General features: G+C 41.9%; 1 protein-coding gene across 3 annotated transcripts in view; it reads left to right on the top strand.

The window, feature by feature from the left end:
- Positions 1–17,142, top strand: part of LOC130198325 (low-density lipoprotein receptor-related protein 8-like) — a 69,356-nt gene that overhangs the window by 32,615 nt on the left and 19,599 nt on the right. For all 3 annotated transcript variants that reach the window (XM_056421474.1, XM_056421473.1, XM_056421472.1), the window contains 4 exons: positions 3,882–4,010; positions 11,311–11,700; positions 13,590–13,712; positions 15,431–15,553. In XM_056421474.1, the coding sequence (XP_056277449.1) occupies positions 3,882–4,010; positions 11,311–11,700; positions 13,590–13,712; positions 15,431–15,553 (765 nt within the window). The remainder of the gene's footprint in view (positions 1–3,881; positions 4,011–11,310; positions 11,701–13,589; positions 13,713–15,430; positions 15,554–17,142) is intronic.

The following is a 17,142-nucleotide window of genomic DNA, read 5'->3' as shown; positions in this document are numbered from 1 at the left end:
TTGGATTCGGGGAGGAACCGACATCACGGTTCATTAAAGCGTCGGAAGTTAAAAGGACTGGACAGCTCGGTACAGTTTTCAGATTCTGCTCTTCGCTCTGCCTGTCTCTCCTCCTTCATCCCTTCTGTCTGTCCTCCTTCATCCCTTCTGCCTCTCCTACTTCATCTCTTTCCGCTTGGTGTGGAGAGTTTCGAGTTTGCCGAGGATAAGAACCTGAAAGGTCACGCCGCAGTTTGTCTCCATTTTTCCTTTCATACTTTTATTTTCTCTTCTCTCTGTCTGCTGGCCTGATTCTTGTTTTTCCGTCACGTCCTTCTCAGACATAATTGGTTGAATTATATTCAGAAAGCATGTTATTTCCTCTCTCAAAGATGTCTAGCTCTTAGCCTCTCTCATCTCAGACATTTAAAAAAAATGTTTTCTGTCCTACCTCCCAGACTCAGCTGTAATCATTCATTTCAACTAATCATTCCTTCCCGGTGTTAGTTTCTTCAATCATCATTAAGCTTGTTTGCTCACTTAACACTCTTGGCAGCTGTGTCTAAAAAGTAGGGACTGAAAAAACATTTTTGAGGGAACAGTTGTCTCAGTCGTTTATGAAGAACATAGCACTGACGCAGACAACACCAACGACTGTCACACGTCCCAACACCCTTTTCTCACGCAAACTTCCTTACACATATAACGGAAAGAAAGGAAATGAAAAACCTCTTTTATGTCTTAACCTCGTACATTCACCATGAGGGAAATGAATGGCTAAGTCTTAGCTGGTAGGTGGAAAAGGTTAACTGATGATCACTCCACTTTTTTCTTACAAAATATTTGAATACTCCTCAATATACAGTGATAAAAAGTTATCTGCTGCAACAGCACTGCAGTGGTGTGTATGTGTGCGTGTGTGTGTGTGTGCGTGTGTGTGTGTGTGTGTGGGGTCAGGGCCTGTCTGCATCAGCCATTCTCACTGCTCCGTCTCCCCAGGCACTAGCTGCCTCTCCATTATTCTCTCCCCACCTCGGCACTGTCACCCCTCCAGTCTGCAGGGATAGTCACAACCTCTGAGAGTACGAAGGTTCATTTTTCAGCCCTTCAAACGTCATCTAATGGCGGTTCCCTTCTCTATCTGACAGGCCAATATATCATATAAGTCAGTATTGGCTTGGTGCAGATCTATCTGAATGGACGTTTATATGTTGGCCGATGAGTAACAAGAAAATACGGCACTTCTCCTCTTCATGCACAACACGAGCTCCCTGTTGCAGTTCTCATCCAGGTCAAGAGTCTGACGCTGGCCTCCAGTGAAAGGAAGTGTTCCTTCCCTCCTCCAAGCCATGGCCAAACCCGACACTCTGGCCTAACATGATTGGCCTCGCTGTCACTCATTTGTGAATTCATTTCACGGCCGTGGGACCAGAACAGGAAAGTGCCTTGACCGAGATGAGCGACCACGGCGTCCTCAGAGTGACAGTCGGTCTTATTCATCACTCCCCTTTTTAGGCCCCATCTCGACACCTTACACCGACGCTTCAATCTAATTTCTTTAAAATGAACAAAGCAAATCAAAGAGGCAATGTAATATTCCCAAAACAGATTAGAGGGATACGATTCCAATTTTGATGACATCTATTACCTGTAACTCACCCTGTCACTATCGCAAAATACCAACAACATGACCAGAAAACAAATTTGATAACATGTTTGCGGTCACTGTGAAGTCTAGGTTTTTGCTGTACAATGTTTTTAATATATATGTAATACCTAACATTAAGGATTCCTGAAAATAAATGTTTGTTTCTGGTACGTTAAAGTGATAATCTCAAAGATTTTCATTGAAATTAATGTCTGTTAAACCACCGTCTATCACTGAATGAGGTAACACGATGGTGATTGAGTCTATGGCTCACTGATGAAAGCCTCTGCATGTGCAGTATTATAAACTGGTTATGCGTGGCAAACTTTGTGAGATAAAAATAACACGTGTGCAAATGCCGCTTATCGCGTTGGTGCCACGGAGATGGAGATGGAGATCTCCATCTCCATCTCCGGCTTACCGATACTTGTAGCCCAAGTTGTCTTCTTTAATTTGATGTACAACATCAATATATTTGCTCATGTTTATTATAATGTTATAGACAGTTGAAAACACAATATCAAAAATGGCCTTCCATCATGATAACATTTATTCTAAATTTAAACTTTTTCAAGAACTAAGAAAACTATTTTCAAAAGAATACAATAATATCCAATATATCTGATTTTGAAACTCTCAAATATTGGTATTAGTTCCCAAAATCTGGTGGCACGGGGCAAGTACACTAATCTTTTACATATTGAACATACATTTACTCTGTAGAACACACACATTAATATTTAAACCTTTTAGTCACAGTAAAAGAAAAAACACATCCCAGATTAAACGTAAAATACACCCTGCAATTTACACTCTTTAGTTTCCATGGAAAATATACAGTTGGTTATTTAATAATTCAAATCTACTGCATATTGAATTTACATTAGATAAAAAGGAATGACATTTTATCTTCTAACAAATGCATTTCCATATGAACAGATGTGCTTTGTTTAGAAAGACCTGTTCTGTCTGGTCCAATTTCCCATAATGCAGTTTTCACTGAACATCGCTCGTGACATCTTTAGAGATTCTTTTAACCTCATAAATGATATTCATTATGGATCTTGTTCTCAGTGATCACGTGACCAATGATCCTCACATGGCACAATGTGGCATACACCCTTAAAATACACATTTACAATTAATATATATATAATATATAAATGGTTATGTTTGTTTAAAGTAATGGATAAATGGCCAGAGTAGTACAATTAATGGATATATATAGTTACAATATAAAGCTAAACAAAATGGATATGTGGTTGCAATATATAGTTAAAAGTAATGGATAAATAGTTGAAAGAATTAAATGGATAAATGAATCTAATTTATTTCCCTGTGAGAAATAAACATGGTTAGAAAAAAACTCTGAAATGTCAAAGTGTTTTATTGAAGAGATGCTAATAATTCTGCTGCAGGGTCAGGGCTCTTTTGTCATGAATGGTTCAGAGGTCGAACAACAAGTTGACGTTTTTGCAGAGTAAATATGCGTCACACAAACTGCTTGCTCCAGCTGCACGCAGGTGCTGCCGCTTCTGCTTTTGTGAGGGTAGGTTATGAGTTCTCTCAGATTACAGCATGTCAGACATAGGCGACCTTTCTTTGTCTGCATGCACACAATGTTCACAGTTAAGCAATACAAGTTACATCTAAAAAGGACATTGTGATAATATCCATATACAATAATGTTAAACGGCATCCAGTTTGAAATCCTTTTAAAATTCAAATGAACACTTTTGAAAACCAAAATGAAAGAATTTTCGAGTTCAGCTGGGACGCCTTTGGGGTTTGCAGGTGACAATACAACAAGTTGTGAATTATTGTTAAATATAAATATAATATGAAGCAATCAAAAAGTTAAATCATTTGTCATGTAGGCTGAACCCTTGGTACTGGGAGGCCTCCGGCTGCACTGTAAGCAAAGATGTTTAATTAACAACATGCTCTGTAATCTGGATCAACCCGACCCGCTGCCAACTAAAGCAGATTGGCAGGAAAAGGAGGAGGGGGGCTTGTATTTTCTTTTTCTTTACAGCCAACTGTGCATTTGAAGTATTTCTCGATGTTTCAGCATGCCTCTTTCGAGGCGGCTCAGATATAAAAAAGAAATTGGCCAGTGTGGTGGCGTTTTGGATGAGTTTTAACTGCATCTCGGGGGTGAAAGAAATCGAGTCCAACGGTGTCTGTAGTTCTTCTTTGTGGGACCACGAAACCAATGCCGTAATCTCCCTCTCTCTTTCATTTCTGCCCACAGGCAAACAGACGTGCCCGCCAGAGAAATTTGATTGTGGGGGATCCACCAACAAGTGTGTCTCGTTGTCATGGAGATGTGATGGGGAGAAGGATTGTGAGAACGGAGCGGATGAGGATGACTGTGCATCTGGTGAGTTTAATGAAGTTAGTTCTCCACTATAAGGTAAATTAACTCAAAGAAAGACATGAACCATTATCACTGCTGGTTTTACTTGAATGTTACGCTGCCAACTGCATTTTAAGTTTTGAGTTTTAAGCCATCTGCACTTAACAAAGTCATATTTGATGTAAAAATTACTTTTTGTGTATCGGAGCTTTTTGTTGCTATCTGGAGGTGTCTGTCGCCACATCTTGAACCTTGATTCTTCAGACTTTCAACTGCAGGGGTCTCATAACCATCAGAAATGACATCACCTCCTACCCAGCCAATCAAGCAACTCAACCGTGCGCTCCCCCCCCCCGCAGGGACTATCCTTGTCCTACTTCTGAGGCGCGCCGTGAAGAATCGGCTTCTTCTTTTCTCTCTTTCCCTTGGTTCTTCGCATAAAAAAATTTGATTGAGGCAACAGAGCTGTGGGGTGTGCAGACTTTGAAGATGATGAGCATGTGGCAGTAAATGCAGTCAGGAAAAAAAAGCCATCTCCTTATTATCCGATATACATTATGATGTTCGTCTTTTCAGGCATTTGTTCCCTGTCAGTTGTTTGTGTGTGGGTGAGGAGAATATGCCTCTCTGGCGTTTAAGCAATTCATGTTTATTTTCAAGGATAAACAAGTTTGAGTGTTTATTTAGAGAGTAAGCCAAAATCAACTGGGCATACAATTATAACAGAAATCTGAGAAATTCCCCTCTTGAATATATATTTACCATCTCCTTATTGAATGATAGACAGTACACATTTTTTAAATGTGTCAGGTAATAAAGGTATTGTTTGCCAGATCAGCCCACAAGAGGCCTGTCAGTGACTCCCCTCCTCAAAGTGGCCTCTCTGTCTCACACCGAGTGGTAGTGAATCCATTGACTTAAGACCTTCTTAGCTTGGATGGCTTTTCACTGCGCTGTTCATTGAGACCCAGTCTTGCCTGTGCTAATCCTTCTTTCACTCTAATATCCGTATTGATGCAGCAGCCTTAAGCTTCTCAGTAGTGACATGAGGGCAGGCAGCAGGCTGCCGCCCAGCCAGCCAAAGGCCACAATTCCTCCAGAGGTAAATGCCACTAAGCGGGACCAGGAAGGAGAAGTTTACTACCAGCGCAGCACAGTGCTCGATAACATCACCAGTTATTGAGTGCTGCACAGTCCAGTTTATCTGGACACTGATTAATCCCACTGCCAGCCTTAGAGACAACGTCTAACATCAAGTGTAAGAAGCTTTTAACTGTTTTGTCACAGCAGCTCAATCTGTAAGTACCACACATTGAGTTTGTGGTCCAGCTCAGTGACTTAAAGGAGGAGGTTTATTTTGCTGCATTGCATTGGTGGCCAATACCAATGGTAGTGCCAATGCAGGATGTAGTTTAATGTTCATATAACAAGGAGTTTATCTTATTTTAATGATTGATGTCTGAACCTAGACAGCCCTTGCCCATACTGCATTGCCTGGCTATTATATGAATGCACTATAGAAACACATTTCCATCAGGAGGGACCAGTCAGATGAAGAAAGGATGTTTATTATTAACAGATGTGATGATAAAGTCTTTGGCGCTTGGACTCCACAGGGAGATTTGTTATTAGGGCCGTCTGCCCCGATCAGCAACAAGATAAATCCCACCATGTAGTCCAGACCTGGTGGTGGAGATGATGATGATGATGATGATGATGAGAGAAGGATGAGTTGATGAAGCTGATGGACCAGCGAAGACTGGGCGGAGATGGGGAGGTGGAGGGATGCGTTAAACATGAATGAACTGAAGGTAGAGAGACAGTCATATTTAAAAGATGATCGGCTAACGATGTCATTGTTTCGTTGTGCTTGATCGATAGAGGAGACCAGCTGGTGTCATAATTGACAGCCCCGAGCCGTGACCGCAAGTCAATAAGAGTGAGAGTGCGTGAGAAGTGATTGGCAGATGCATGAGAAACAAATGACGGGCTTGCAAGAGTTTGGTCTTCTGACTGAACTTACGCTGTAGCTTCATTTAGCATAATCCATGTAACTGTCTCAGGGGTGTTCTGTGTAGTTATAGTGTTACGTACTCTTGTGTTAATGCAAACTTAGATGTTGTTTCCAGAATGATAACTGCGCACGGACGATAATCGTGTCAAAGCCGCTGCTTGCTGTATTACTCTTAAGTACTGCAGACGGGAGGCTTCAGATCTCTTACATCTACAGACGTGACCTGTACGTCTCAGTTTGTCCGTGTGCTAGCGGTTGGCACACGGCCAGTGAGAGAATTTACTTCAAAGCAGTGTTAAGCAAGCTGTAAGCTGTACAAATAAAAATGTTAACAATTATATGAACAGTGTGTGTATCCAATTGCCTTTTGCTCCCACTGGCCAAAGGCTCGGCTGCAAATGTATCAACAAATCATCTTTGGGTGCAGTATTGACGCATACATGGGAAGTGTCAGCACCAATGAGCATCGGATGTTGAAGGGACTCCCCAAGTGTAAACAAGAAACAAAAATGCTGCTCCAATGTCTGTCCTCTCCACAGCAGAATCACCATTGTTACAGATAAACCGGTTGCATTAAACTAAAGAAGCTTCCATGTCATTGTGATTACATGTTCAATCATGCTGAAAGATGGTCTGTAAGTGGTAAAAGCACTCGTTCAGGAGCTGCATTATCTGATTTTTGGTGCTTAATGAAACAAAAAATCTGCCAGAAATGCTGGCTGTCTGCATCTACTGGCCAGTTTTTAAACCTCTGCACATCTGGCCACTGTGGTCAGAGCTTTACGCTTTGCACCATCTCTTTTCCTCACAATACTATCATAGACAGAAGTGACGGAAACTCCCACAACACTTAAGGTGCGAGGCATGCTTTAAAAAGCATGAGACAGAGGCCACCTTCATCTCAATACATTTGAGTGAACCTCCCACAATTCACAGTTAGTGTGACATCGGCAGATGCAGCTACGTTTTCTCTTCAGACTGACTTGTACAAACCAAAATGTATAGACATGACCGACATTTATAGACGTGACTGACATATAAATGACACGGACACATAAATCATTTGGACCGTTTGGGTGACTTGAAGTGACACATCAAGTCATGTTCCACTGGACTACACCTTGCCACTTAAGTTATCCTCCCTGGGGGTCAATGAGGTTCACAGGGTGGTGGTTGGTTATAAGACGTCTTAGTTGTTTCTGTGACTGGTCATGAATAATGATGAACAGGTAACAACTGAGCACAGACATGAGGTATTTTGTTACTCAATGTAGTGAGGGGGGAATGGATGCTGTGAAACGTTAAGTGTCAGTACTTTTGGTTTAACTCAATGAGGAACTGTCAGAAGACACAACACCTTCCATTTGTAAACCCATTTTTACTTCTTGGATTACTGAAGTGCAGATTGATTCCACTTTTGATGATCAGCATTCATTCTGCATGCAAGTGTCAGGAATCCACGAGCACACACATCTTTTGGTTGGTCACAAAATAGTGTGTCTGTACACAATCTGACCAAACAGGCAAAAGCACAAGTCACACACACATTCCCACGTTTACATTTACACCCACAAAGAGACGTTTTACTCTCCAATAAAAGACTGGAACGTACCGAGTTATCCCCGGTGCGCTCTGCTATCAGTAGAAATGTACAGAGCGAATGGCCCAGCGCAGACTCACAAAGTAAATCCAGCAGAGGCATCCTGCGAATTGAGTCTTCCACATGTTAAATTATGTATTAAGTAGAATCTAGCCCTCACTAGAGGAAGCTTTCCTTGATCAACATTACATTAAGCAGCACTTCTAGAGCGGCTGAGCTAAAAAAGTTGAACTGTCCTCAACCCTCAGCGATGTGGAGATTAATGTGCACTTAATCTCCAGGCTTCTCTCTTGAGCACGCCTGTCTGCGGGAATCACTGCAAAACATCGGAGCGGTCTGGATTTGTATGTTTACCTTTGCATTGAAAATGCCGGAAGGTTATGTTTTGATCGCCGTGTATTTATTTATTTATTTGTATGCGTGTTATTCGCAAAACTCAAAAAGTATTGAACCGAATCGTATGAAATTTGGTGGGATGATTGTTTATTATCCGGGGACCAGTTGATGAGATTTTGGGATCGATCGGGTCAAAGGTCAAAGGTCAAAGGTCATGAACAGGTCAAAATCTTTCGCAGAACTCAAAAAGTATTGAACCGAATCGCATGAAATTTGGTGGGATGATTGTTTATTATCCGGGGACCAGTTGATTAGATTTTGGGATCGATCGGGTCAAAGGTCAAGGTCAAAGGTCATGAACAGGTCAAAATGTTCTTGAATCGCATGAAATTTGGTGGGATGATTGGTTATTATCCGGGGACCATTTGATTAGATTTTGGGATCAATCGGGTCAAAGGTCAATGTCAAGGTCATGGAAAGGTCAAACTCTTTTTTTTACCATAGCACGATAAATTTTTGTCCAATTGGCATGCAACTAATGCCAAAATGTTCATAATTCAATGCCCAATCTTGTGATATGCGAAGGTATGCGCTCTACCGAGTGCCCATTCTAGTTTCATGTGTGTTTGCATTTGCACTCAGTATCACATTGAGCTGCCTGACTGGCCTGTGCATATACCAGTTCTGTGAAGTTGTATTTTTGCGTGTTTCCTGATTCATATTTAATGATGCTTGGATAGTATGAGGCCAACAATTACTTCCTGCACCGCTCACAGCTGTCTCTGGCAGATACTGTGCATCCCCACCGATGAAGCTTTCACACGGGACCGTTTTACAGAAGTAATGTGCATCCTCCGACAAACAAATCCTTCCGCTAATCGAAATCTAGACAGGTGGGTGTTTTGTCTCTTCTCCGCACCCAATCTATACCTCCCTCATTGGGCCTCCGCTAGCTGACCTTCTCAGTCAGTAAGGATGTCAGAGAGGAGGTTAAAACCCTCCCACCGTGTCCTCCATTATCTTCTCTTGGTCGTTACTGTAGATGAGAGAGTTGTCTCTTCTCGTTTCCAGCAGTGTTTCCTCTGTAAATGTTTGTGTGGCATCGCAGGAAAGGTCAGCTGCCGAGCTATTTCCCTGGTGAGGCGTGGACCTCAGCTCTGAACTGTCCCTTCAGTTCAATTCTGTGATATCGATGTGAAAGCTGTAAGGACGTTAAGCTGCACAGACAGTGACGGATATGCTCAGAGGTATCAAGCGTGTGCAGATGAAAGATGCATTACCCAGTTTTTACTTGCTGGCCCACAACACTGATGTCTTTCTTTTTTCATCTCACGGATCCCTCTGTCCTCCTGCACAAAATATTATCATATATTTACCTGGAAGTTCCTTTGTGCACTATTCACACACACACAATCATCAACTGAAATGCTAATGGGAGTAGAACGAACAGTCACCTCTTGCCACTGGTTGCTGCTGGGAAAAAATCATTAAAGCCGCCGATGAAAGTAAAGTGTGTGACGACCATGATGGTATTGGAATTCATAGTACAGGTTTTACCTCGCAAGCTATTGAGGAAGGGGCCATACATAACATACATGTAAAGCTCTCAGAGAATGTATCAACTATCTCTCTTGTACATTGAACACATAAACATAAAAGGTTGTGTGGCGTTGCAACAAATACAGTGGATCTCATTTCTGTGTGCATGAATATGATATGCTGTATAGTACACAATGTACATGCAAAGTGTACATACAGTCAATATTTACATTTCCACTTGGTGTTCAGGTTGTATGGTATTTTTCTGCTTGTATTCAAGCAACCAAATGTTGTCATTTGAAACAGCTGACTTGTAAAACATTACAGGAAGGCGATCGGTTTGCTTAAAGTTGCTCCGAAGATTAATCCACCACTGGAAAACAAAGTCTCTCCAGTGAAACCAGGCCACCGTGTACTGGCCTGCCCACTTTGTAATAATGTACACGACTGTTGAACCTCCTTAATTATTTAGTGCCACATTAGTATGGAGTTGGCGTAGAGGCATAACAGGGACAGTAGTTATGGAACACATCAGGATCAGATGCATAAACCCTTTTACTGAACTGAATCTTGACACTTGTAATTCGTGTGTCAGCTGCTTCTGTGCCAATCATGTCGGTACCAGCGAATTGATTACACGCTTACAACATTTAAAGGGACTTTAACATATGGTACACCTTCATAGGATAGGATCGGGACACCATCCTGCACCTGTTCCCCCGGTTTAACTCGGCACATAGAAATGCATGCAATGTTCCTCTCTACTGATATATTCCATGTGTACTTATTTTCTGAGGCTGTTTTGAATCTGCTTGGCTGCAGTGTTTTAAACAGTCAACCAAGGACACGAGACTACGCTTATCCTCATTTTTAACTGATGATTAAATGTGGATGCCCTTCATGTTCAGAGCATTTCAAACTGATTTATTCTCAAGCTATTGAAAAGATGATCCCTGTTTTGATCAGAATTAAAAAGAACTGCTGATGCACATCCAATCCTGACTGACAATATGCACTTGCTTTACAAAGGGCTGATTCTGTGGAGAATGTTCTAAAACAGCAATCCACTTCCTGGAAACAGCCTTAAGAGTCAAAGTGTGAGCGTTGAACTCCCTGCGGTTTGTATAAATATCTAATTCTACTTCTACCTGTGCTGCTCTGGGCTCACAGTGGAAACCTGAACACTCTTCGCAGCCGGAGCGCTTCTGGACAGACTTGAGTAGAGAGAGAGCGAGAGAGAGAGAGAAAGCAAGAGAGAGAGAGAGCGAGAGAATAACATACAGAAGCCGTCAGGTTGGCCATGTGAAGTGGAGACGTAGTTGCAGTAAACACTTTTCCAAGATATTTGTGCGCTAACATACAGTTTATTGATAACCAGCATCAAGAGAAAGATGAGCCAAGTTAAAACAAACACACTAGTAAGAGAGATATCTTTTAAAAGAGGAGGAAGTACCAGACAGAGGGAGGAGAAGGACCAGCTGATATTTTCTTTTGCTACACAGGAGAGGAAGTTTCTCTCCATCTTCCCTGCTCCCTCTTTCTGTCTCCTCCTCAGTTCTGATGACTTTCAGCCTATGTGAGAAACTCATATCACTGTCACTGGGTCCCCGTGTTGAGCTCATAAGTTATTTTCTTTCTTCTACCTACAGATACTTTTATTTAATGTGCTGCAAACAAAACCTGAAACACAGGGGTGATTGTCACATCTCATCAGCCCTACATCACAGGCTTTTTAAAATAAATGTATTAAATTCCCCAGAAAGACAGACAATGCAGGACCTCATTTGACCTTCAAACTCCTTTCTGAGTTGCGTTCCTTTCTGCTCGTCCTCTAGATGCCAAAGCCTGCCCCAGCGGTGAGTTCATGTGTGGCAACCGCAAGTGCTTGGCCACCGTCTACGTGTGCGACGGCGACGACGACTGTGGAGACGGCAGCGACGAGCTCAAGTGTGCGTCCCCTCTGACCTGCGGGCCCAACCATCTCCGCTGTAACACCTCCGAGTGTGTGCCGCTCATGTGGAGCTGCGACGGAGACCCCGACTGCTCCGACGGTTCAGACGAAGGGCCGGAGCGCTGCGGCGGCGACGGGGTCCCCTACCCGCCGAACCGCCGGACAAACTGCACTGCTGGAGAGTTCCGCTGTGCCAACGGGGAGTGTGTGAGGCTGAGCTGGAAGTGTGACGGAGATCCGGACTGCAAGGACAAGTCTGACGAGTCCGACTGCCGTGAGTCTCTTCTCTTGGCAGCTCATTGCTCCTTTTATGCTGGACTCTTATGTGTATGAAGGTACATTTGTGTCTTTATTACACAAACAACCAAAACTATGTTTTGAGTGTAAATTTCTCATTTGTATTAAAATATATATAAAATGAGAATACATTATTTGTTAGTTCTGCTGATGAAACTAGATGTTTTTGGGTGCATATCAGCAACCTTTGCTCTCTAAACAAAAAGCTATGAACACGCTGCTGAATGAGCTCTCAAAACATTTTGTTTTGTTTGCTAATAAAGACACACATATACCTTCATATAGTTGCACCTTTTTTACCTCGCAGGGGCTTGTACGTTCTCGATTGTGTGAAGGTTTCATCCTTGAAAGGTTTTCTTCTCTGCCTGAAAGGGTTTCTGTGCATATGTAATATGTAACTGGTTCAGGTATAGTTTCAGTACATAAGAGAATAGTAACCATAAAGGGGCTATCGCTGGGCTCCATTTCCATACTACTTGACATTTCTGTGGATTTTATTCTTGATTAAGTTACATTACATTTGAGTTTATGTCACATTTATTATACGAATCTTGTTTAGAGAAAGCTTCAGAGCAGTCAAATGTTGACACATTGAGAGATGGTTACACTGACGAGTGCACCATCGCCATTGTTTGTTGAGATGCTCTCCAGTTTCAAAGCATACAGATATCTAAATAATAAATAAAAACAATATGCCATTCCTCTTCTGAGGTGTTACTTTGCCATTTAGCACATTTCCACTATGGTGGAAGTTGGAGTGAGGTTTCTTTTATTTTTTTATGTGTCTGGTGAAGAATGTGTTTCTGTCAATAAACACAGTGTGAAGATGGGGCCTTGTGATAAAACAGGTTTTCCTATTCGCTGGTCATGGATGGGGGATCCCTGAAGCTCCTGTCTCACTAAGCCAGAGTGTGAAGCCCAGATAGTCCCACTATTCATTATCTAGATGTGTGGTGCACATATCACACCCACCTCTCACTCTCTGTGGCGTCATATTAGAGACACTTCCAAGAGATTGATGTTTAGTTAGAAGACATCAATCTCTGGATCCCTGTATTAAGAGGGGTCTGGAGGCCTAACCTCGTATTTGTCCATTTAACTCCATTACTTTTGCTATAGTCACATGCTCTACTGTCTAGGAAAGGATTATGTTGCCATATGCATTTGATGCTATTGGGATTTATCCATGTGTCTCTATGCAATCCTCGGTAACTGACTTATCACATCTGCCATATACGGAGAAACACTGTATAAATAGTATGCTATTAGTGTCACGTGTTTGTATGTGCATGCGTGTGTGCACATGTTTGTCAAGGCTACAGCGGCCATGTCTCCATTATATTCCCTCTGTAATGCTCATCTTGTGATAACACTAAATCATATATATTGCTTTTTAGTATGATTTAGAAAAGAAATTAGTGTGATTTAGAAAGGAGTTATATGAGCACACTGGGCCAGGTTGATGAAAAGCTTGGGTGGTAATGAAATGTGGTTTAGCTTCATGCAGCCTCCATCTTTGCGTTACTATATTGGAAATCATACATCACAAGCCCTCAGTTTGACTGTCTCTTTCGCAGGCAGCACCCAACACCGACTCCGAATACATAGGCGTACAGGACTATATTGGATTACACATCCCTTCTGTCATGTATGCTTTTATAAAGAAACTTGAAACTTGAAACTATAAAGGATCCTTTGAAATGTGTTTTTGCTCTGATTAGAAAGGAGAAAATGAAAAAGTGATAATAAAAAAAAAGGCTTGTTCTGGTTTCGGCCACAGGATACTGTGATCCTCTTGAAGGGATTAAAGTGGATTTACAAGTCCAGCTTCAAGTGTGTGTTTCTGTGTGTGCGTGCTTCTTTCAGCCCTGTTGACGTGTCGTCCCGATGAATTCCAGTGCAGTGATGGTTCCTGCATCCACGGCACCAAGCAGTGTAACAAGGTGCATGACTGTCCTGACCACAGCGACGAATCTGGCTGCGTCAACGGTGGGTACACCTGTCATCGCCTGCCTTCTTCTTTTCTGTTTGAATCAGTCTTCATGTTCAACAGATGAGTCAATGTGTCTCCGCCTGGTGCACATGTCTGCCTTTGTGAAATGCTTTCAAATATATAGTGATGACTTTGAACCGCTGTATTTGTTGTAAAAGTGAAGGAAATTCAAGAAAAAAAGTAAAACACCTGTAGATGACATCACAGTAAAAAACCTTTTGATCTCCTATATCTTTACTCCCACAACCTTTTAGATGTATTTCAGCTTGTGGTTTAAATTAAAGTTTAATAGTGGATTGAAATATCATGAAAACTGATGGGTAGGAAATATAAAACATTAGAGTTTCAATCCTTACAATGTCCGTCCTGGTAGATGTGGGCAAACCCCGTGGTTACAGGTGGTATCAGAACAGTTTGTTGTAATACTTCAACAAACACTCCTTGAGCAGCTAATTGTCAGTTGTGACTAAACAGCTAAACTGGTGTCGGAAAATATAATTTACAATGATCTGATTTGAAGATGGTCTACCTCACTGAACCAGCCTGCAGTCTTTTAGCTCACAGCTCATTGTGGTTGTTCAGTACTCACCTCAATATTTAAAACTCGCCCGCTGTCAAAAGAATAGCGGAAAATAAAAAAAAACCTGTTTGATGAACGATTGTGTTTAGTGCTAACCGTGGTGATAAAAATGAAATGAATATTATATTTTGATCAGTTGGAAGCAGCTCTCGATGAAGACTGTGAACTGAGAAATGAGATAAAATAAGGTTGGATTACCTGCTGCATTGTTTCCTGGAAATAATTACAGAATGTAAATACGAACAATGGCCGTTGCAGAATCAATTTTAATGGTAAAATATAGTGCTGTCGTGTTATGTGAAAATAGAGCTAAGGTGAGTTTCAGAGCGATTTTAGTGGGAAAATAAGGGGTAGACCAGCCTGCTGTCGTAAAACTAATGGCTTTCCACACAAGGTCTCGGGGTCCTGATCAACATAAGGAGTTGACCCTTCCGGGATGAAGGAGAGGGGACTTCTTCTTTGAAGTTGTCGTATAAACCAGAATCAGCACTTTTGTTTGTTTGACCGTGACAAAGAGGCGTAACCTAATGTGGATAAAGAAGGTTGTGACAGTTGCTTCGTTGAATCTTGTGTCACAGAGTTCCCTGAGAAGCTGTGTCGGAACGTTCCTCATGCAAGGAATAAAACATATAAAGGCAACTTTGATTCAGAGACTTCATTCCTCCTTTTTAGATTGACAGAGAAAATCTTCCACTACACAATGCTGGCCATAAATAGTATTACAAAAGCGTTTGATTTCATGCAAGCTGTAGAAGTTGTGGTGATTTTCTGGGATTGTGAAATTAATTGCTAAAATAACCATTGACTGTGGTGAGGATCCAACTCAGTGTTTTTTATAAGCTGATTTCATAACTTCTTCTTCCAACTAATAATTTACCAGCATACTGCAAGATGACGTTACAGAAAATGTAGCCTTACTACTGACTTTTTTTTCAGCTGTTTCTGATGTTTGTTTATCTTTCTATTTATTATTATTGATCCTTTTTTTAATTAATTTGGTGAACCACTGGAGATATTCAATATGACATCACACTTTTTGATGGATCAGTTTCTGAATCACTTTGCAACAGCTTCTACACATATGTCAGTCCAGTTTATAGTGATGCTGATCGAGCTTCTGCTGTTCTCTCACAGCCACAAGATGTGAGGGCCCCCTGAAGTTTCTGTGTAAGAATGGAGAGTGCATTGACAGCTCCAAGGTGTGTGACTCCATTAAGGACTGCAAGGACCGATCAGATGAGCCCAAGAAGGAGTGCGGTAAGAGGACTTTTTCTGGACACTAATACTTGGATGTAACCTCTGCTGTTAACAAACCATCTAGAGGGTCAGGGTCTGCTTCCCGGCTCCACCAGTCCATGTCCATGTGTCCTTGGGCAAAACACTTAACCCCAAATTGCTTCTGCAAGCTGTGCCTGCAGTGTATGCATGAGTCTGAATGTGAGTCCGGATGGGTCCTCATGCGGCACCTCGCATGGTTGCTCGCCCCTGCCATTAGTGTATGAATCTCTGTGAATGGCTGAATGATGGCATGTCGCGTTAAAGCGATTTGAGTGGTCGGATGACGAGAAAAATGCTTTGCAGGTAAGTCCATTTACCATTTAAATGAAGTAATATTAATAATAATAATTATTCAAACCTATATAGCGCTTATCTAAATACACAAAGATGCTTTACATGGGGACAAGAGACAGTTACAAACAGAACAAAACAAAAATGGAAAGCAAACAAAACAAACAAACGGGACATATTGGTAACAAGTAGATTGTGTGTGTCAGCGGAGCTTTTAGCTAAGCCCAGTGTCATCATCACATTACATATACAGTATGTACATGGGATCACGCAGTTAATGGAGCAGCGTAATAGTGTTTACCATAACAAAACTGTGACTCCTATTACCTTGCATTTTAAAGGCTTCAGAGCCGCATGCGAATTATCAGAGAGCCTGCATGTACGAATTATCATCACACGGTATAAAAGGGCTTCTTCTGCTCTGTGATAATTTCTTAGCTCTCCATCCCTTTACTTGTCTACATACACCTTCATCTCTTAAACCTTTGGACTGACCACCAGGAAATGAAAGTGAAGCCGTAGTTAAAGTAACAAACACATTGCGGGTCCATGACTTTGCCTCTGGGATGAAGAGCTCAGTAAGAAAGTTATTGATATGAAAGAGTAAGGAGCGGAAAGACACATGACATCTCAGAGGAACTTATAGACGGTAAAGTGACAGATGGCAGAGTAGACTGACCTCTGCCAGGGATGGAGATTACAAGACTGAAAATGGTATTCCAGAAAGTATTTCTCCTCCCTTTGTCATCTTCCTTGTCACCCCCCCCCCCCCCCTCTCTCCTCACATTTACCTCCCTCTTTCCTTCAACTCAGGTCTTGTTCTCAGCTCATTAAAAGCATGTCCACACACCTAGCTCATCGCTCTGCTCACTCAGCCATTTACTCGCAAGATGTTCCCCAACCACAACACACACACACAAACACACAGAGACAGCACTACTACCCAATGCACTGGACACTAAACATATAGTTGTTCGGTGAGATCGCATCAGGCTTACATCAGGGTGGAATCAAGATGATGCATTTGTCCATCTCATTAGAAATAATGGCGTCTTACCACAGAACTGACTTATTACTGGGGACAACATTCATTTCCTAACACTGCAACATCACTTTCAGCTTTCACTGAAAAGAATGTCTCAAAATAGCTTGTCCATATCGGGTTTCCATGGTGAGAGAGAGAGAGAGACCGAGGTGGAATAGAGAAGGAGAGACGTCATGTGTGTTTGCCCGTTGGGAAAGTGACCTCTAAATCATGGCTTTCCTTGGAAGTGGTT

Source organism: Pseudoliparis swirei, chromosome 8 (genome assembly GCF_029220125.1).
Source record: "Pseudoliparis swirei isolate HS2019 ecotype Mariana Trench chromosome 8, NWPU_hadal_v1, whole genome shotgun sequence".
NCBI lineage: Eukaryota > Metazoa > Chordata > Actinopteri > Perciformes > Liparidae > Pseudoliparis > Pseudoliparis swirei.
Note: the sequence above shows the minus strand (reverse complement) of the source record. Positions and strands in the feature narration are given on the sequence as shown.